The sequence below is a fragment of the Branchiostoma lanceolatum genome, chromosome 19 (assembly GCF_035083965.1).
Source record: "Branchiostoma lanceolatum isolate klBraLanc5 chromosome 19, klBraLanc5.hap2, whole genome shotgun sequence".
NCBI classification, from domain to species: Eukaryota; Metazoa; Chordata; class Leptocardii; order Amphioxiformes; family Branchiostomatidae; genus Branchiostoma; species Branchiostoma lanceolatum.
In genome coordinates this window covers 5,833,603-5,856,198 of record NC_089740.1, presented here as the reverse complement: position 1 = coordinate 5,856,198, position 22,596 = coordinate 5,833,603, and the positions used below count along the sequence as shown (strand labels likewise).

The following is a 22,596-nucleotide window of genomic DNA, read 5'->3' as shown; positions in this document are numbered from 1 at the left end:
CATGCTATGTGTTAAAAGCTTTCATGAACAATTCTGCACTTTCCAATTTGTTCAATTTCTATATCAAAGATCTTGCAAAGATTCAGTCTTGAGCATTTCATAGTGACGGACAGGTTTGCTGCACATCTTCTTCCAGTCGCTGGGCGGCGTCTTTCCTAACCACGTCATAGCACCTGCTTCATTCCAAGTTTCCATCGCCAGTAGAAGTTTGGGGCCATTCCACCTCGATCGTGTTTCTTTTGGCTTCAAGCCTTTCTCCTCCGTTGTGTATATCTGGAAATACATTTGATCGAAACAAACATACATGTTATCGTTCATATAAGTTCGCTTGCAAACTCCTCTTCTAGCCTGTTAGGGTGTTCAATTGCCTTGTACAATCTAATAAGCGGAAAAATTTAAGCAATTTCGAGTAAGCAACTCGCTGCGGTACAAGGACGCCACTATTACTTAGCGGAATTAAGTAGAATTGCAACTAAACCTGTCAAGGCAGCAGAACACAGTTTTTCACCTTTGGGGATTTCTATAGTTAAGGACCACAACATGACCGACATCGATACCGTTGAAATTACAGTAGGGTACCCTAAAATTTAAGACAAAATTATATACTGAATTCGAGGGTACAATCGATGAAATATCAGTAAAAAAAAAAGAAGTTATGGTTCTGTTACATTTTGACGCCCTCTGCCTACTCACCCCAGCAGCCAGCTGTAAAGGTCCGCCCATTCGTACACCGGCTAACCAAACTTCATAATCTTATTCGTACGATCCAAGAGCCGGCTTATTGTACTACCGTGCAGTAAAGATGATACTTCGCTGGCTTTCACCGTAATTTTTTTACAAACTGTTCAAAGATTTCGGACGTACTATTTCTTATATCGCTCAGTCGCGGATACATACTGTGCTGTTCGGTCTCAGGGTAACGTGAATGCTGATTGGTTCTCTTGATATACATACGGATAATACTCACGATACTACCGCACATCACACGCTGTTGTATGCTGATTGGTCAATGAAGAATTTTTGACCAATCAATGTGCATCTATTACATTTTGGCGCCCTCTGCCTACTCACCCCAGCAGCCAGCTGTAAAGGTCCGCCCATTCGTACGCCGACTAACCAAACTTCATAATCTTATTCGGACAATCCAAGAGCCGACTTATTGCACTTTCGTGCAGTAAAGATGATACCTCGCTGGCTTTCACAGTAATTTTTTTACAAACGGTTCAAAGATTTCGGACGTACTATTTTTTATATCGCTCAGTCGCGGATACATACTGTGCTGTTCGGTCTCAGGGTAATGTGAATGCTGATTGGTTCTCTTGATATACATACGGATAACACTCACGATATTACCGCACATCAGACATTGTTGTATGCTGATTGGTACATGTACAATTTTTGACCAATCAATGTGCAGCAATCATGAAGCTTTAGTCAATCTGTGGCATTTATTTTATTGACTGCTAGGGGTCGCTCTTAAATATCTGATGTAAAATCGTATTACCAACATTACTTATGTGCCATTCTTTCGCCATCCGCATAGTGACGCTCTTGACACGCTGAGAGTACGGGTGACGATTTGCCGAATTGCAGCCAATGTCTTGTTTTCTATTGTTGAGCGGAGAGAAGTAGGGAAACTATGCAATAAAGGTAACTTTGGTGGCATAAAAAGGCTTTAATGGCTTCTGATCTTACTACTTACCTAAGGAAATGTTGCCTGGCGTCATGCAACTCATTGAAATCGTCTTGACTTGCCATGAACGTAGTGTTGATCCCAGCCGAGGCGCCTCTGTGTATGTTGAACCGTAGATAATCTCATTTATTATTCAAGAATCAACCAAAAGACAATTGATTGACTTATCATTGATAAGTACGATCTAAAGTACCCTTTTCATACGTACTCGCCCTGGTGCTGATTCGACATCTAGCTGCAAACATAGGCAGACCGTCGGTTGCTTGCAGTCGTCGCCCTCTCCCCCACCCCCCCCCAAACAAAACTGTAACTAGTGTGCTGATATATGTTATAACTGGTCATCAAAACATATTGAAAGTGATGAACCAAAACACAATCATCTCCGAGCACTAGTACTCGGCGAAGATAAATATTAGAGTCTAATAAACATGACACTTTATCATCAGGTGGAAGGATGGGAAGACTATGAAGAGAAGAAGGAAGATGATAGGAGTGATGAGACAGATCAGGAAGCAGCAACTGATGATGAGGACAGTGATGATGAAGATGACACCACAGACACTGAAGACTGGTGATGAAAAAAGGGTGTGTGATGGTTCCTTCTAGTTTCAACATTGGTGGGACGAAAAATGGTTGTGAATATCTATATCTTGGTTGTCCCTTATTTACCCTTGTGTATTTGTAGGTGGTTGAATATACATGTAGGTGTACCTAAACATGAGAGTTTATCTGTGCTAAAAATTGACATAATTGTATCCCAAACTTTTGCTGCAATACAATTAAACTGCTATTAAATAATCTTTGTACTTCTCCTGAAACCTTCTTTAGGGCCTGTTAAACCTCAACTGATATCGATAAGCCAGAAAAAATGTCCTCACATTCTATTTGTTATAATGATATAATAATTCCGTCTTTTTCCTGTTTTCAGCGATCACTACATGAGTTATGGATTGTCTGGACATCTTAATATATTTCACTTGCTCACTCTGAAACGATAACTGATCTCAAATGTAGAGAAATTGTCAGAAGCTTGCATTGAATTAATCATTATCATTACATGTAAGGCTATGAGACACGTACACAATAAAGACCACAGAAAAGCTGAAGTTTTGAGAAGTCTTTATTGGTAGATTTGCTTTGCAAACAAATAAGATACAACCAGATGCCTAGCAAAATGGATGAACCTAACAACTGGACTATGCGTTGTCTTGAATTATTTTTATGTAAATATTTCATAAACAGAAGGAATAAGAACAGACATTGTTGAAGTTTGCAATCAAATCATTTCCCCAAAGAAGCTATGCAAGATGTTACCGCATATACAACATGGAAGCCATTTTACATACTACAAACCAGAAACTTTTGCACATATCAACTTCGGTCGCATTTGATATTAAATCATAGAAATTCTTATAACAGCAGAATCATTTACAAAATACATGTCTTACATATATTTCATACTGAATTGCAAAATAAGACATAATAATTATATATAATTCTTTTCACACAAAAATGTATTGTCTTAAGTAACTTCATGACTAAAATGAGGACTCATATTCATCATCTGACCAATGACAAGAAGCTTTACATACAACATCAAAACTGTTTGTAAGATTGTCTCCTATTGGCAAGCAATAACTTGAAGAAAGGTGATTCTGAAGTATTGGAATGCCTTGGCATTTCTTATCTAGTCCAAGTTTCAAATTCATAATTGATCAAAGACACACTAATAGCTTTGTACTATACAATTGTTATTTCAAGTAACAGCCAGAGACCACTATAATTATGCTTCTCTTAGTTGATTCTCAACACAATAAGATTCACTGAAAAAAATCTTAGAACACAAAAGATTAAAAACAAATCATCTTATAATTATGCAACAATTCTTGTCCACAAGATTTACATCTTACAAGCAAATCCTTGTTCCAATCTCGACTGAAACACAACTAACTGGAATGTCATACCTTTCGAAATCAGAGTGGCAAATGCAACAAAACGACTGTTAGAGCTCAAAGTTTTAAGTACATCTGCCTTATCTAGGTTATACTTGACTAGTTTATTATGTAAGCTATGTACATAGAGTAGCTAGTCAGGATCAAGGTAGCAGGTGCCATGCCTCTATACACACGTTATCGTTTGGCATGTTAGTATATGTTAATTATGTATTGCACATTGTCTGTTGTCCAGTTTGGGATGTATGTTTTGTATTGTAGACTGATTCAAGCCTCTTGGAGCTTACTAAACCCCAGAAATGTCAATAAGAAAGGTATGACTCAAGAGTCATATAATATAAAGATGTTGAGCTTGTGGTTTGTGTTTCCAGTGTCGCAGGCTGAAACATCCCCCTGCTCATATCAGAATATACCCAGGTACATTCTGACCAGGGGTTTGTTTCAGCCTGCTACACCAGTATAAAGCAATATTTCAATACACTGCCAGAAAAGTATATGTTGTATCTTGACACAAATATTTTGTTGTTACTTAGTGAAACACAAAGTGTAAGTCATGGCGTTTAACAACATTTCAGAAGGGGAATTTTGAGGTTTTTCTTCAGGATTGACATAGAGGGGGTTTAAGAAGCTCTGGTCATCTTGCAAAGTGTCTTATGTTGGTGTCTCAGTGCATGCTGATTTAAGAAAAGAGCTGTCCTGTCACTTGAACCTTAATGAAACACCTGTGACACTACAACCTCAGGTGCTTCCAAGATGTTTTCATTAGTACTCTTGCCAATTATGGCGGCCATTTTGAATTTCCTGGGGTCAGCTTGGGGTCATGCACCAAAACGAGGCTGCAGTTGGTGCAAAAGGACAGCTTTTCAACCAGCATCACTTTGACACCTATGTTTCTGATAGTATGGCTTCCTGTTTTACAGAGTGTTTTCTCTTACACATTGTTCTGATTGTGAGAATTATCCTTATAATAGATAAGATGTAAACTGTATTTCCTGGATTATATGACAAAGGGTGCTGTGAATATTTGCTGTCTTCATTCTAACTTTGGCTTCACCAGGCAACAGTATCTTATCACTAGGTCCAGATTTTATGCAAGTTCTCCCTTATATAGTCATTACAAAATGTTATCACTTCTCTCTTAGGAGTCGATAGACTTCATAAACATAATTTCTTTGAAATTCGTTTTTTCTGTTCCAAGATGAGTACTTGTTTAAAAAATTTGTTTTATATGGACACATGCCATGTCTGGGAAACATCACTCATTTGTTGAAGCGAGTAACACCAGAAAGTGTTAGCCAAAGTTAGACGAAACCACAAATCGTTGTGGCCTACAGACGAAACCACGTCGTCGTGGCGTTCCTAATTCTCAAGTGTGCTAGGTTTCTATCACTTAATATGAGTGCGCGGTTCCTACTTGGTGATGTCTTACTCCTTATACAATATCTTAAAGTGAGAAGTTGTTCTTATCCTGTTACTTGTTCTACATGACTCCTTATCTTAAAGTTATCTAACATGAAGGCATTTTATTCATTTGTATATCATGAGGCACTTTAATTCAACAACCCATATACCGTAGAGGCTCTACTGGTAACACGTACTTGGTGGAAACCTGACTGGGTCCGAGGTGCAGTTTTGGATGGAAATGCCAGATGGCTCTTTTGCATAGACCCTGTCCAGAAGAGTTGACAATTTGAACAGTAGGAACAAGTTGAAGTTTTGCGTCATTCGAAAGCTGCTTTTTTGTCTCCACGGTTTTATAATTTACAAAACAAATGTGAAAGGCCTGATAGGATTGGCTTTTGGAGGTAGAATTATAGATGTCTTTTAAACAATACTTTGAGTTTTGTTTGAATAATTGTTTAAGAAAACACCTAAGTCCATATAGCTATTATAACATTGAGGCCACTGCTCTGGCACTGTTGTTTTATGCTTGTGCCACTCTCAGTCAAAAATCCAACAAACTCATTTTTCTACACTATGACTGAAAAATAGATTCTGATTTTTGTGTCTATTAAAATGTGTGTTATCTTGTTAACCACCACAACAGAATGTTTTCCTTGGGGATCATTTGTTTAACAATAAAAAACACACCTTATAGTCATACTTAAAATGAATATTGCTTTGTGTATGTCTCACAAGCTGGCAGCTGTTGCCTAGCAACCATCACCTGTAAACCGTTCCCTAGCAACTGCCACCTGGCAACAGCACCAAGGAAGCACAGCAGGATGGTCTTCTTGTAATATGTATGTCCAACAAGATACCAACTGTTGCCTAGCAACCATCAACTGTTAACCGTTGCCTAGCAACTGCCACCTGGCAACAGCACCAAGGAAGCCCAGCCGGATGGGCACTTTGCATCTGGTTTTTCCATTTGTCCTTTGTTTCCACCAGTCTCGTTTGGAACTAATTACGGGTGTTGAATTAAAACGCCCAAGGGCTAGGCTTGCATATATTTAAGTCTACCTTATCCGTGTCCTTAGTCCTAGTAGTCATATTAAGATATTGATATGTTGTCTGCATGCTACCTTGATATGTTAAACTTCATCCTACGAGTCCTGACACTACGTCTACATCCTTGTATCTCTACCCTACGGGTTTCGTATTTACATATCATACAAGAAATCATATAAAATATAGGCAGGTCATTATTTCTGCTTTATGAGGCACTTCAAAAGTCGTGATAGTCTCATGTTCGTACCACAGTTTTTGACACATTCGGGAACTCTGGGCTTCAGGTGGGGAAAATACAGGGAGTCAGGGAACCCAAGAACACAAAATTTTGTCGCAGGTCTTTCTTCCCCCTCTTCCAATGGTTGAGTCTGTTGCTATGGAAACAGCTTCAGTGATTGTCTATCACTCCTGTCAATCATGTTTTTGAGGTAGGTGGAGATATTATCCAATGGGGACCTTAAGTTCAGAGGGCGTCGGCAAGACATAGTTACCTAAAAGATGAATTGTCTTTGCTCGACATTTAACTGGTAACTCTCTCTCTCTCTACAAGTCTAACATCTCTGATAAAAATAATTTAGGATTGTACTTAGAAAGTAAAAATGGATAAAAGAAAAAGCAAAAACTATAAAAAATAGTGATGGAAAAAGTGAGTGTGAACCAAATGAGTATAATAATAGTTTCTAAATTCATCATGGTGTTTTGTTATTATGAAAATGATTGAAGTTAAGAAAGGTAGTCTATGATGAAATATGGCTTGCTTATTTTTTTTTTTTGCATGGAGAGAAGCTTGTGCAAGGTGCCAACAATTCAAGACCTAGAGCCTTGATGTTTTTTCTTAATGCAAAATATTTCCTCAAACACTTGGAGGAGGGGGAAGGGGTAAAGTCTTGTTTCAAAATCTTAGCTCTTGCTCACATGCACAAAGATGGGCTCCAATAATTGCATTAGGAAATGCTGTGCTCTGATTGGTTCCCACTCCCCAATCGACCTTTAACCTTTTCCTGAAGATGAGTCTAGCAGCAGGTGGTCCTGGGCGTCGGTCGGCGTCTGCCCAGGCGTTCCTTAAAGTTGCTTGTTACACACAAACAAGTTCAGATCACATTTGGTACTTGCGCCGGGCAAGTAGAGTCTGACATAAACTGCACTTTTTTTGGCTACACAGAAACACCCACTACGATCACACACCCACAATTGTTCACAGGGCCTGTAGTCTGACATTGCCTCAGCTCAGAGTGGAACCAGGCAGTACATAGATATGGACTTGTCCTTTGCTTTAGTCAACAAAAAGGCATCAGGTTGGTTTAAATCTCTAAGTAGATGTTGGGATGAAAAATTGTAAATGTTTTGTGGCTCTTCCATTTTTGTGATATTTGTGTCTCAGAAAAAGGGGACAGCCAAAGAATGAATTACAATTTCTCATCCAGACATCTGCTTGAATACTACTTCCTGCTATGTTAGGAGATATGTGAAAGCACACTGTGTCCAAAGCAAAAGATGTAACGTTCAACAGATCTTTTTATGAAATAGCGTAGAAGCCAATGATATCAGGAAACTGAATCAAAATACTTTTCTACGATATGTCTTCCTATTAAGCAGCTATAAGCTGTTGCGGTCTGCACTAAGTTGCAATTTTGGACTTGAGAAGAGCTACAAAATGTTCAGCACCAAGGACAGGTCTGGTTTGTATGTGGGCGGAAATCAGCACCAACGACAGGTCTAATTGTGCATGTGGGCAGAAATCTGCAGTGTCGCATACTTTCAAACAAATAATTGCACAAGTGGAGCTACGTGTATTTACGATGAAATCAGTGCTATCATCGATAATTCCATGCCACCTTTGCAAAACCATATGTATATAAATTTACTACAGTACCGAGTAAAAGATTGTCTTTGGATACCAAAATAGTGATCAATGTTTCAATATTGCACTGGCAAATGAGAAGCCCATAAAAGTAGTGAATAGCTCCTGGATTCTGAGGCAATGTCAGCTTAGTATATGTTAGGTATTTTCAGGAGTACATGGTTAGTTGTCACATCACAGCACTCTACAGTATTAGGTCATCGTCACTGCGATTCTATACCCCGAAGCAGAAATAATGACCTTCAACCCTAGATTTGACCTTGAACATAACAAGTTAAGAAGATTCTTCGCTGTGGAAGAAAATTTTTTTACGATCAACCTTTTTCTGCTCGTTCGCCTGATTTGTCTCCAGAAAGTAGTGCAACCAACAATTCACGACAACGAGAGGTTATCTTAGCTAGGGACGGGGTAACAATTAACGCAACACACACACAAAATTGCCCCTTTCAGGGAGCAAACTATCACATTACATCATGGGTTGAACATCACGAACACATCAATAAACAGTAAATATGCTATCAAAATAAAGATTTTCCCACAAGTTTTTGTGGTTGTCTTCAACCTTCTCTCTCTTAGTCTCAAGATCTTCCTATACCCCTAGCTTCCTTAGAAGCCATCTTGCTTGTTCTGTTTCTAACACTAGAGAGGTTTTCTTAAGTTCCAGTAGGTCTTTTTGGAAAGCTTTGAGTACTTGTCTCTTCTTGTCTAACATGTTTAAGTACAGACTAGCTTTCTTCCCTTTTCCAGAAGGGAAGGTCCTTTATTTGTTACTTTTGTACCAATGTTCTTTGGGAACTACACTGTGATTATCATCATCATCAGACCTTTAGGATACCTCTGTATCATCTTCACTTGTTATCTCTTCCTTCCTCCAAACTGGCAAGTCTAAAGGTTCAATGCCTCTTTCTCTGTGCCATCAGTCAACTCGGCATTCTTCATTGTACGCTAACTTTGACCGGAATTGTAGAGAAATTCCCCAGATCTCGTCCAAAATCGTCACCTTTTCCTGGCACACTTTTTGAACATTTCCATGCCTCACAAAATTCCCTCACCAGCTTCAAATCTTCCCTTCTTGTCAATTATGTTGACATGGCTTTTTTTATCAGCGGCATCTCTTTGTTACATCCATGAATATAATAAGATGCCTACAGTTGTCTAATAACACTAGAGTTGGGCATGCTGTGGCCTATAGCTGTGAGGATAGCTGTGTATCATACAATATCTGGGTGCAGCTTAGGTCAAAGCTTGTGGAACAGTTCTACTGCCCCTTAGTGTTATTGCCTGAATACTTTTTCTATGGCAAAGACATCCCCACATCAGTCTCAAAATTTTACATCACAGTTTCCTGTTTTCAGACAGGGTCCCTTCAGTTCTCTAATTACGATTCGTCAGCACCAAAACAAAAACCATTTTGCCGACATTGCACAAAGTCATTGCTTCATTCCACACCAGGCCTTCTTCTCTACTGTAAGTCTTGGTTACAATGTTTGTGCAATTTACGGTAATTTCATGGTTTGTGTTAGTAGTTATGATATACCAACATGCATATATACATCCACGCATACATATTTTTTGTATATATTATATTCATATCTATGCAGCTTATAGGTCGGAGGCTATGAAAGGACCCAGTATATACACTTATGTAAGCCGCCGCCCTATTGGTCAACTTAACTGCAGGTGTTTACTTGTCGTTGGAATCGTCCAATTGGAACATCTCTTCCTCGGGAGGTTTTTGCATCCACTTGCCGTAGCCGTTCTTTTCGCAGACTTCGAAGAGAGCAGCCTTGGCCTGCTGAAACTCCTTGGCCATCAGCTTGGCCTGATGATAGGTCTTCGCGGTGAGGAGGTCGTCACGATTCATCTTGGAGCACAGGGTGCGGAAGAGGACGTAGAGGGAGGATTTGGAAACCTTGGATACAGGATGGCAGCCATACCTGAGGGAAAATATATAACAGCATGAATCTGCACCTGTGTTGCACCAAATAACAGTTAGTTACTCAACTGGAAAAAAATTGGAAATTGTCAGACGTTTTAGACAGCATCTACCATCTTTCGTCAGTGACTTAAGGGGCTTGGATCAATGCTCTACCATCCCCGCAAGCAAATAACATTTAGTTCCTGTACGCACACAACAAGAGCTAATTGGCTTATTGGTATACAACCTTGTCTTGACTTTGTCTCTTATACAACTGTAGGACATCCTAAACTTGTCTTCACCTTATTAACATAAAGAGTTTTGATTTAAAACCTTCTTACTCCAGTCCTTCCCTTTAGTCACTGATGAAAGACAACTTGGATGCTGTCTGAAATGTCTGACCGTTTCAAAATTTGGTGTATCTTATCACCTGGATGTCTAACCTTCATCAATGCATCTGTGTTGGTTACCCAGTATATCACCTTTCGGGAACATAACACCTTGGCAAAACTGTGGCCATGTCTGGTTACACTGTTATACCACAATATCTAGGTCCAAGAGAACATATATATGCAGGGAAGATTTCGAAGCAAACTCCTAGGGTGGTCAGAGCAGTACTAAACCCACAAAGTCATGCAGTTCACAGGATCTATCTATTACTAAGACAACTACATCAAGATTACCAAGAATTTCTACAGAAGAAAGAATGTGATTATCCATACATGTACCTCTCCACACATTTGCCCTTGGTGCTGTCGATGACCTCCGCAATGTCCTGCCCCAGGCACCAGTTGATGGAAAGGGGTTTTGTCTTCTCGGTCTCCCGAGGGGGGCTAAAGGTCATTACCCGACCAACCTGTGGGAGGAACAGAGCCAGGTCAAAGTTGAAATGTTACCAAACATTATGAAAGCATGCTTCTGAATTCTTCAATCCTTACCTTAACCTTTAGCACACTGAATTGGTTACAGATTTAGGCAACAGGGAGAAGGTTAATGAGAAGTGAGTATTCAGAATTACAGGCACCTTGAGCTATCACATGAATGTGTAAAAAGCAAAAGAACATCAGCAGCATATTGTACCAACTGTAGATCTCTTTCAACACAGATGAGCTTTCATTAAATATCAGCAACATACATACATGTATGTCAAGACAATCTATATGCCAGTTGAATGGTAGGAAATATTAACTACAAATTTATGAAATACAGTAGTCGGTATTGTTCAGGTTTGGTCAATGGCATCCCATGGTAAAATACATGTGACAGTCTAGGTTCTAAAATCTAAATCTAAATTGGTCAGCTGGTATAACTGCCATTTGGCATTTGATTTGATTTGAGATTTTATTGTGATTGCGACAATATAATACACTTGGAACACAGGCAGCTATTGCTGGGGTCGTGACCCACACATAAAACATTACAAAACATGCAGCAAAACACATATTATACACCAGCTTGGCAGGCACATTGTGGCGACTGTCTAAAGATTGACACGTACCTGTGGATGGTTGAGCTTGTAGTTGGGCGGTAGGAGGGTCTGGATTTCGATGTCTCCACGCGCCCAGCGGCAGCACACAGCACGCGTCAAGTGGCCATGGATGTACATCATGCCTACCAGAGACAACGATAAACGCATCAATTCTCGTCCCTCGCGCATCAACACGTACACAACAGGGTATAGCATACTGCTTTTTCAGCAACTTTACAAAGACAAGAAGCCACTCTGCAAAAATAGAAATTAAACATACCCTCTGGTATAATTTGTCTTTTTTTTTTAGGGTTAAAGTAAAAGCAAAAACGGTTTTAGTTTTGTTATCCCTGGAAGGAATGTGTTTGTTGCCGGCATGCCTTGCCAGTCATAATGATGTTTGTTACTGTCAGGTCATGTTATGTGATATCACTTGGGCTATTCCATCAGAAACCTTTGAGTAGGGACAAAGCAGAAACTTTTCAAAACACAGTTGAGAAGGATTCCTTGGGAAGAGATGGTGGGGAGGGGGGTAGGTTGTTCTGAATCAAAGTTGAACTGTAACTGCCAACACAAAAAATTGACTATGAGCAATCCCCTGCTTCTGCCTGGTCATGTTATGCAGATATAACAATCCCCTGCTTCTGCCTGGTCATGTTATGCAGATATAACACATGATTTGGTGAGCAGTGGATCGTAAGTTGCAGAAAGTCTATGGCACCCCCGTCTCTGTTGACGGATAGTAGTAGTGCCCTGATGTAGATGGCTTCTTTTATTCCTCTTGCAAAAAGTCTGATTCTGTGTCCGATGTGACGTCACAGATTGCTCATGCCTGAACAAAGACTAGAGCTGATCAGTCGAAAATCTGTGTAAGTCCGATTTTGTGTGTTGGCATCACAGTTCAACTTTGATTCAGAATGACTTCTACTAAGACAGATGAACTTTCAAGTGATTGTAAGTTTTAGTCTGCAGATGAAGATAGTATGGTTCTTTGGGAGGGGGAAGGCCAAGCAAGGACTGAATGTAAAAAAAGGAGTGATATTGTGAAAAAATTTCAGTCTACTCCTGTCTGAACTTCTGAAATGGAATAGCTGTGAGTCAAATTCTTAGACATTGTCTCTGTCTTCAGTAATGTGTTTGTCTCAAGAAGGAAGGAAGTCACTCTGAGACTTTGTAGTTATGTTGAAAAGAACAGTTTTGGAGTCAGATCTAGCCTGGTTACCAGTCTTGTTCGGCCAATTCTCAGTCATCAGCAATGGGCCCAACAAGACTAGTGCATAGGCTATATCTGTTCATAGAAAAGCAAAGATGTAACAGAAAATACCACAAATGGAAAGACAAACTCAAGACATTGAAATGGGGAAAACGAAGGTAAATCAGATGGAGTTTGAAAGATGAAATCAGAGCAAAGACATGCAGATGTAAGTAGAGATGAAATAATGGGTTACATGAACTTCTGCAAGTGGACCATCATCAAAAACCGAACCAGCTTTAGCTTTTGTACTAAAACAACAGGAGCTATTGTCTCTTTTACATCAACGTTGTCTTGACTTTGTCAAATTTTGTTGCCTATTGAACTATCTAAAATTGCCTTCACTTTTGCATATGAATTCATTGTTCATGGTTAAAAACTTGCTGATCGACAAATCTTGCTCAGAGTCACAGACAAAAAGTGGTGGACGCTACTTGAAATTGCTGCATAAAAAGCTGTCTATCTATTTCCAAAATCTTGTCCAGTTGCTTGAGTAACTACTATTTGGAGTGATTTGGAAGTCATTCGCACAAAGAAGAGAGCCATGTGTACCACTTGCAGAAAAGAAATCAGAAATGACAGAAGAAATGACAGAAAGGTGGAAGAATGGAATGAAAGCAGAGGTTGCAGGGTGAAGACTTGAAAGGGAGGGTTTCTGACTCTGTCGGCGCGAAAGATAGATCCGTCGTTGATGCCGGTTCTTCCCCGGGCAACTTATCGCACCTGCGTACAGAGATAGAGAAACCAAGGAAAACAATCATACAATCTCCCTATGATATTAACTAGACATCCTGTTACTGTAGTACCATAGTTCAATGAAACAAACTTTTGAGCACACAGCAAAATAACCGAGCAAACCAAAACGAAAAAAGTTGAGAAATTATCTACAACTACTGGAAAGTAGTCAAGTTAGCAAACTTGTTACAACATCTTTTGCAGCATTATAACTCAAAGTTTGTCTTTGAACTATGGACTTTTATCTATTTCTTAAGCATAATTATGACATGAGTTAATCATTATGTGGACACTAGTACTACTGTGATTGTTCTTTTATGTGGTTACCTTTAAAAGTGGTCAGTTGGTCAGATGATCAAATAAAAGGATTCGTCTTAAGTTGAGGTATAAAAATGTTACTTTGATTTGTGGTTGGGTATGTTGTTCAAAGGGTTGAGGGAATGGACTGGGGTAATTATTGCATCATTACACTGGTTTGTAGAAATAAGCTAGTGTCTGTTATATTTCACCTTAATCCATTTATCCTTACCTGGTACAAATGTGCATACTGCAGCTATAATAATCATACTTTGTGAAACTACTCAGAAAAGAGACATATTGTGGTTTTTCTTCACTTGATATTGATTCAAATTGCAACTACAAAAGAAAAGAAAATGCATGCCCTATTTTGCACTTGTCCCACACTTTACACAATCAAATAGTCTCCAGAGTGACTCTTAAAACATCTGCAAGGTTTGTAAACTGTTCTCTTTTTGAAAAATTATTCTCTTTCACTGTCACAACAAAATTCTACAGAGCCCCCCTCCCCCCTCCTTGCTCACATAAATGCTCTCTTCACTGTGTTGCTATATTTATCCACAGCAGTAAACAAACCTTGGTGAAATACTTCTCAATCTTACCAAGGCGACAAATTCCATTCATTTTTGGAACAGAAAATGTTTTATGTATACCCCCTCAACCAGCTACCCATAACTCAACGGTTTTAATAATAAATCAATAAGTCATTAACCTGACTGCTAACCCATGCCCTCCAACTCTTTGGTCTTTGTACGCCTCTTGGAAAATGAGGTTCTTCAAGCTGAAAGGCCACTAGACTGGTGTGACATGTCTATGTGCTGGCCCATGATTTTGTGCAAATTCGAGATCAATGTATTCACTGAAAAGTGCTTGATGTATTCAAACTGATTGCAAAGGTGACACAATGTAAATGTCTCTGATAGAAACTTGCCAATGTTGCTATCAGAAAATTTCCAAAAATTGTCTGAAATTTGATGGTCAAAACCTTTTTCAAGATAACTGCATTTCCAATGTACAATGAAGTCCCAGAGATGTATTAAACTTTGATGTATTCAAACTGATTGCAAAGATTACAGGGTGTTCATGTGTCTAGATCTGTATCAAAACACCATTGGAATGACTGGGAAATTTTGCATAAATAAGTCTGAGGTTTGATATTCAAATTCTGTTTCAAGATAAGTGAACAATCAATATAAAATTTTATGCCAATCATGTCACATTAAAGTCAATGTGGTGCGCAGGCACGATATGATAATCTGTTTTAGTAATACTCATTTATCAAGTATGCCATATAACATACTAGTCCTGGCAGAATGAATTGTTCTCACATGCCCACACAACAAAGTGTGTGGCAACTGCTACCTGTACATACATGTATATCCTGATACTGAATCATACTGTTTTAGTGTATGACATACAATAATATTACAAGAAGTGCTACCAGACCTCCTGATACTGAATCATACTGTTTTAAAGTATGAATAAATAATATTACAAGAAGTGCTACCATACCTCCTGATACTGAACGATATTAGAAGAAGTACTGAATATTCAGAAGTATACTGACCTTCTGATACTGAATCATATTCTAATTTGTTTTGTTGTATTAATACAGTAATATCACAAGTAGTGCTGCTAACACTGTAACTTACCCAGTGTGACAGAGTTTTAGTGTATGAAATATAGTAATATCACAAGAAGTGCTGCTAACACTGTGACTTACCCAGTGTGACAGAGCTCAGGTACACAGGCTCCAGGAAGTGGGACAACAGCGCCCCCTGGAGGCCGACGACGTTCCAGCGGGCGATCTTGTCGCTGCAGGACATGGTGCGGAGACGCTCCCCGCGCAGGACCCCGTCCCAGGTCTGGATGGGCGTGTCAGGGTCGATGGGGATAGTTCCTTCACCTGGACACAACATGTTTATTTGTTTATTCATTTATAAAGTACACCAAATGACATACAGTCAAGCCTGTGCAAATGACCACTTCTGCATAATAGTTGGGTGTGAAGGGGATCGATGGGGATAGTTCCTTCACCTGGACACAACAATGTTTATTTGTTTATTTATTTATCAAGTACGCCAAATGACATACAGTAAAGCCTGTACAAGTGATCCCTCTCTACATAATTATGGACCACCTGGCCTATGTGAACACTTTTGGTGGTCCCTGAGAATCCTGTTTTTAGTGACCACCTGTCCACATAGACCAGATCTTATTGGTCTCCTGATGAGTGGTCTTCTTGGGCAGTTTTCACTGTATCATTATAAGCAGTCCTGGCAGAATAGATGTTTTTTTAAATGCCTTGGATGCAAAAGCGGGTGGCAATTACTACCATGGTAGCTAATCGAAAATCGTGGAAAGTTCGGACAGTCTACTGGTCAACATGATAGCAGCCACGAGATGATGACAACATTTATTTGTCATTGACAATGCATGGGTTTGTCAGCAGTCTCAGCACTGATGGGAATATAGTTCATTAAACGTGTAGACAACATGTTGGAATGGTAAGTATAAAATGCAACTATTTTCTAGTACATTCAGAACATTTGTTTTGCACTTTTTCAGAGCAATCTCTGTTTTTCATGTTAAGGGAAAATCAGGCTGGGTTTGTTTGTAAGTTTCATTTTGTTCTATCTTTGTTTCCTCAAAACCCTGGCTTCTGGGGCCTACAAAATGTATGACCGAAGAGCAACCCGTTTTTAACCTTGTTCCATCTTTGTCCGGAGTAAGCCTTGTTTCCCGGGGTCGGAGAAGATGGGAGTATGCTGGATGCTGTCAGCCATCTCTAGTGGCTCCTCTACCTCCGACACCTGTTCCGTGTCGTGCAGGGAGAACAGGGCGCCGTCGCCGCATGGCGCCGTGCTGATGTAGAGGTGAAAGGTCACGTCTGGTTTGAGCTTGAAGTGCTGCTTGGAGTCCTCGTCACATTCCTGGAAGATGGAGTTTTCCGGGTCGTCATAGTAACTATGCAGCTGCTGGTACAGGTATCTGGAGGACAAAAACAGTTCATTAAAATCATTTAACCGTAAGCCCCCATCTCACTGGACCCAAGACACATTGGCGATCTCACTGCGACGGAGCGCTTTGACAGCGCACTCACCAAATTAATCAATGAAAACAAATCTTTTTACACTTTTGTGTTTTTTTCTTAGTATATACATGTAATAATAGTCTTGTATGTTTTGCATGATATTACCATTATAATTAGTAACGGGTAACACAAATTTAGGATGCAGCAAGGTCACTATAGTCACGGGTCCAGTGAAATAGGAGATATGGGCTTAAGGCACCCAACCTGAGACTGAGGCAAAACATGACACTTATAGACGAATTTAAAGTACACAAACTAATGTCGCCATAGGGGGGATTTTATCACAAACTGTCTGTTTCATAATCGTGCATGTTCGAATGGTTTGTGACACCGGTTGGGGTTCGGGGAATGTTGTTCGAACTTAACGGACGCGTGTGATTACACAGACTGTTTATGACTAAAATCCCTCTTATGCCAACATCAGTTTGTGTCGTTCAAATTTGTCTAGTATTCAATAGTTAAAGGAGCCCAAAGCAATTTCAGAACGTCAAAACTGGAAATATTCTGGATATGGCTCAGAATTGTAAATACACATCATACTCCAAATCTCACTCATAGATAAAAAACAACCATAACCAAAACTACTTGTACAGGCAATACACAAAAACAAATGATAATGTGCATGCATAGAAGTAAAAAGACAGGCTAGACACAAGACACAACAGAAAGAACATTAGCAAAAAAGAAATAGATACTTCAGACATAAAAAGATGAAACAAGAAAGTCAAACCCATGCATGCCTTTATCCCTAACTGCTAAGATGTAGATGAACTGACAAAGCAAGACAAAAACTTATATCATCATAATACTATAATAGTAAAATATATTTTGCATTTCACTGCTGATGGCATTAGGCTGTCTTCTAACTTTTAACCCCAATCCAAGATGGCGGAGGTTTAAATGAAAATATTCCATACACATTTGACAGCTGCCATGCCAGGTTGCAGTGGTTGCATCCAGGTATCTCTACTATTAGATATAAGTGGGCACAGTGGATCTTTCAACGTTTTCTTCTTGCGTCAAGGGTACATATAATTCCCAGTGCTGTCTTATCTACTTTGGCAGCTTTAACTGATCCAGGAAGGAACCACCCACACAGAACTACACGAACAGACTATAAACACGACATTATGCCACAGTGCAAATGTGGGGTAACTATGATCGGTAGTGACACAGAGGTTAATTTAAGAACACTTTAAATGTGCATCACAGAAGATGAGAGAGGCATACAACGCAGGCTGGCTGAAAGGTTTGTGATGACCTTGAATGACTTTTTAATCCTGGTCACTTGGTGAGCACTTCCTGGTATCATTAGGAAGCTCCATAAGGGAGGTAGAAAACATTAGGCCACAACAGTTCAATTCAATGCTGGTTCAAGGAATCCGATTTAAAATGTTTTTGAAAACACAATGTTGAGTAGAATAGGAAGATAAACAGCAAAAAATTTGAGCACCAGGTCTGTAGCAAGTCAGGGAGTGAATATAGTCAAATTCAACTTTTCCTTCTTGTCTTCTGTTTGAATCATGACTCCTCTTGCTGAATCTTAAATCCGAGATCCAAGGACTTACACAAAAGCATTAGTGGCATGCTTTACCACTAGATATGGATGCCAATCTCATCCAATAAATCTACAACTTGTACAAGCAGCAAAGGCCACCAGCCTTGCCTTGTTCAACTGCAGTAAATACTGACTCTTGTGCAAAAATATGAAAATATTAAAGAAAAAAAGAAAAGAGTCTAACCCAATTTCCTATTGGCAGATTTGATCTGATGCAAACCATTATTTTATTACAAAAATTAGAACCAGAAATCACAGCAACATCATATCCTGATTGGTCAACCAGCATAACCACCATTTGGCACAAAACATCAGCTTTGTGTACATATATGAGAATACAAAACATCTTCCGTTTCCCTAGTCTATAGGGTAGCGAAAATTTAAAAAAAAATAGAAAAAAAGATGTTGCATGGTGACACCATGTTGTGTACGGGGAGAAGTTGTTACCTGAGCAGGCCCCTCCTTGCAATGATTTCTGCGTGGGAGTCGTTCACAGTCTGACCCTCCAGACTGAGGTGCTCCCCTGTGATACATCGATTACCTGCTCCGTCCCAGAGGTGTGGCCAAAAAACGAGTTCCAATAGGCAGCAGGGAGGTAGAGACAAGGGACAGAGAAAGGACAATGATGGATTAAGGAAGCGGTTAAGATGAATGGTACGTCTTAGAACACAAGGATGGGAAGAAGTCTGATTAGTTGTCTTGTCCGCAAACCACAAAAGTTAAGGACTTGCGGATATAAAGTACCCCTTGGGTTTCAAGTGTCAAGGCACTATCCTTTGTCAAAATGTCCTTTAACATGTCTTTTCGAGACAATTTATTTGCTGTACTTTGTTAGAAAATACATTTACTTCCTTGCTAATGAAGACACTTAAAGCATTTTTCTTCAGTCCAAAAAAAAAATTTCAATGTTCTAATGAGGCTTGGTCCCATCTAGACAAGGGCAATTCAGAAAAAGGAAACATTTTTTCTCAACAATTCAGACTTCTTCCATTCCATGAAGGCTACTGTGTATGTTATCACTGACAGGTATGTAGGTGTGAGTATTATATGGAGAGCCTGATGAAAGCAGCAAGGTGTCACCTAATCTGAAGGGGACAGTCAAAGATAGAAGACAATTATACAGGATTAGTACAATGGACTTGAGGTTAAATGAGTTTGCAGGAATACTTTTGTCTTGAGTTCAAACTGTGCAAAAATTCAAATCTAATTTTTTTTCTTTTATTTCTTTTTTCAAAATAACATCTGCAAGGAATTAAGGTATTTGAAAACATAGGTTATGTACTAAACAATTAGCACAAAAAAATAGCACAATTGGGCCTCAAATTTATACATTTTCGTCAAATCCAAATAACAACCAAATACTGTTTATTGTTGAAGATCAATATTATCAATAAAAATCATTTCATTTTTGGCCGCAAATTTACGTTTTTCATCAAATCCAAATAGACCAAATACTGTTCACAGTTGAAGATCAATATCATCAATAAAAATCCAAGATTTCATTTTTCAACAGCTCATACATCCTTTTGTCATCTTGATTATATATGCGCACATAAGAGGCTTGACTATACACACATAAGAGGCTTCATTATGCGCACATAAGAGGAAAGTATCTGAAGATGGTATCATGTTGGTGTTTCTACTGTGTGGTACCTAAGGAAGGCCCTTCTGCATATGACCTCTGCATGGGAGTCGTTGACGGCCCAGCCTTGTCTACTCAGCTGGTCGCCTGTGATACACCTGTTCCCTGTAAAAATGGCCAGAGGTCTGACCTTTGAACCTTCAACTTTGACCTATGGCTATGTGTGTGTTTGTTACTTTTCCATAAACGTTGACCTATGGCTATGTGTATGGTTGTTACTTTTCCATAAACTTTGAACTATGGCTATGTGTATGGTTGTTACTTTTGCGTAGTTTCTACATTTATATAGAGGGCTAAAAAATAACGAGGCAGATTTGACTGTCAATAAACTTAAAAGAGTACAAAGATATGTGAAATTTGTGATTTGATAAGCACTTGTATTTCATCAGTCTGTGTTACTGACTTTCATGATATGGAATGAAACATATTGCTATTATAATGTGCTAGAAAATTGAACATCACCACATTCAAACAGATTTGATTACATAATATTATACAGAATGGCTGGAAGGACATTAAACAGGAAATTGCTATAGGAATTTATTCCTTTTTCGTTCTACATGTATTTTACATAAGTCTATCAAATACGTTACTGATGACGATGATTTAAAGTATGTCTAGGGTCTCAAACAGAGGACATACAAGTAATACACATGTACATGTATCACATGTATTATGGACATAGTCATCAGCGCCCCCTACCTGTGCCTATGCTAATGACAGTCCCCTGGTCTTCGTCGCCGCGGAGCATCACCATGGCAGCCAGCACCTTCCGTCCGGAGATGCTCTCCTGCAGGTTCAGCACGATGTTGTTGAAGACCTGGTGGCTGACCGACGCGATGCGATCGAAGTGCGTGGGCTCGGTGGGAGCAGGCTGTGACTGACAAAAAATAAAGTAAATGCAGTTATGTTACTAATATAGGGTTGCGCCGCTGTTGAACATTCAAACGCAAAAGCAAGTCCGTATATAGAACACAGACCCGCAAGTGGGGCCTTCTGATTGGTCGACAACATCTAACTATATGATAATAAATAATGAAATTTTGATTCAATCTATATCTGATTCACTGGATTACAATATGAAAATACATGTATCAGACGTTTGAGATGTCATTCCAACATCTTTCTTCAGTGATTAAAAATAAATGTTTACCTGAGATTTAGGGAACTTAGCGACATACAATTTGTGTTCTAGTTCTAAATACACAAAACATGTTACTGCCAAGATGTTCTAAATTGGATTTTAGATAAACAAAAAGGTAGCTGTCAAGATGTTCTATAATACTAATATATAAGAGCAGCACAGTTTAGCACATCTATGCAATCAATAAATTTGTACATTTTTTCACAGACAATTTATATACTCAGAGCAGAGGAGTTTTACATTTGGAAGCTCTTTGCCAAGTCCTAAAATATCCCTTTTATCTTGTCCTTGACATTCCAGGAGCACATTCATAATATACATTTATCATTATTACCTTTTTTTCTGTGTGTACTTGCAATTAGCCTTCAGGCACGATGTTGCATTTAAGTTATTATTATCATTCATAATAGGTCTTCCCTTTAAAGTGTAAAAACGGGTATATCATGTGTGGGTCACGACACCAGCAATAGCTGCCTGTGTCCCACATGCAATTCTGATAAAACAAAAAATCAAATCAAATGTTACCGAGAAATGCTTTTATTCTACTCACAGAACCGTTGTTCTTGGGGGTGGGGGGCTTCTGTGGCAGTTGAAGGTGACCTTCGCTGATCAGGGTACGCAGTGCCACGTCCGCTGCCTCACGCTTCCCGTCTTTCTTGGCTTTTGCAATGACTGCTGGGAACTGGCGTCCTCCAACCACGGCCGCCATAGTGAACCTAGATAATTGTGGAGATCATTTCTGTTAGCCAAGATTCCCAATGTTGATGTAAAAAAAGCTGCAGTAATTCTCCATTGACATGAAGCATGTCAATGTTTGTCCTATTGGCTGATAGTTCATGTGAAGATACAAAATAATAAGAAGATTGGCCTATAGAAAAAACATGATCATGACACTTTCTAAACTTGCAACCAATAAGTCTTTCATCTTTTGTACCAGTGGCAAAGAAAACAAGGTCAATTTAAAGTTGGAAAAACACCAAGTCTTGTGACCTTGGAAATTATGTTTAACCTTTACCAGCTGACTTGTTGCTGAATTTACATGAACGCTTCTGTTTGCACATAATCCTCTCTTCATTAAAGCGTCTTTGTACCTATCAAAATAAAAAGTTATAATAAATACAGAGCCAGACCATTTGTCTTTTAAAAATAAATGAGTATTTACTGGATCAGTTACATTTCCAGATGGAGAAATCACCTTTGAAGTACACTGTAAATCTTGAACCTTTTGCAGTGCCTTTATTTTAAAATTTGTGGTCTTTAATTTTATTTGAAGTGATTTCCCCCATAATTGCAAATTCAGCACACCTTGAATATGCAATTCCAATGTATAACTACTGTAATGCAGGATTGTTTCAACTGTGGCTATTCACACAAAACCTACAGACTTTTTCCTCCTACTGTCAAACATGGCAAAAGTGAAAATGAATTCACAGCCGTTCCTTCAGTTTCTACAGCAATCAATGAGGAGTGCAGCAAATGAACAACAGAACAAGTATATTTCGTTTCCTACTTTAACATTCTCATTGCTGAG

General features: G+C 39.1%; 1 protein-coding gene and 1 long non-coding RNA gene across 9 annotated transcripts in view; one reads left to right on the top strand and one right to left on the bottom strand.

Annotated features, from left to right (window-relative positions):
• The first annotated feature begins 1,542 nt into the window (after positions 1–1,542).
• On the top strand, positions 1,543–2,799 carry LOC136425245 (uncharacterized). 2 transcript variants are annotated; one of them, XR_010753985.1, is made up of 3 exons: positions 1,543–1,650; positions 2,140–2,278; positions 2,622–2,799. It is a non-coding gene; the product is annotated as an uncharacterized lncRNA (long non-coding RNA). The 2 variants fall into 2 exon arrangements; XR_010753984.1 differs by having other exon boundaries at positions 2,140–2,799.
• The window catches only part of LOC136425242 (double-stranded RNA-specific adenosine deaminase-like), a 109,783-nt gene continuing 89,982 nt past the window's right edge, over positions 2,796–22,596 (bottom strand). For 4 of the 7 annotated variants that reach the window (XM_066414050.1, XM_066414054.1, XM_066414055.1 and 1 more), the window contains 8 exons: positions 21,616–21,781; positions 20,624–20,801; positions 18,727–18,820; positions 16,335–16,618; positions 15,351–15,533; positions 11,374–11,486; positions 10,598–10,731; positions 2,796–9,894 (listed from right to left, as the gene is read on the bottom strand). In XM_066414050.1, the coding sequence (XP_066270147.1) occupies positions 9,642–9,894; positions 10,598–10,731; positions 11,374–11,486; positions 15,351–15,533; positions 16,335–16,618; positions 18,727–18,820; positions 20,624–20,801; positions 21,616–21,781 (1,405 nt within the window). In that variant the 3' untranslated portion in view covers positions 2,796–9,641. Of the gene's footprint in view, positions 9,895–10,597; positions 10,732–11,373; positions 11,487–15,350; positions 15,534–16,334; positions 16,619–18,726; positions 18,821–19,932; positions 20,027–20,623; positions 20,802–21,615; positions 21,782–22,596 lie in introns of all 7 variants that reach the window. The other 3 variants (XM_066414051.1, XM_066414052.1, XM_066414053.1) reach the window with 3 other exon arrangements.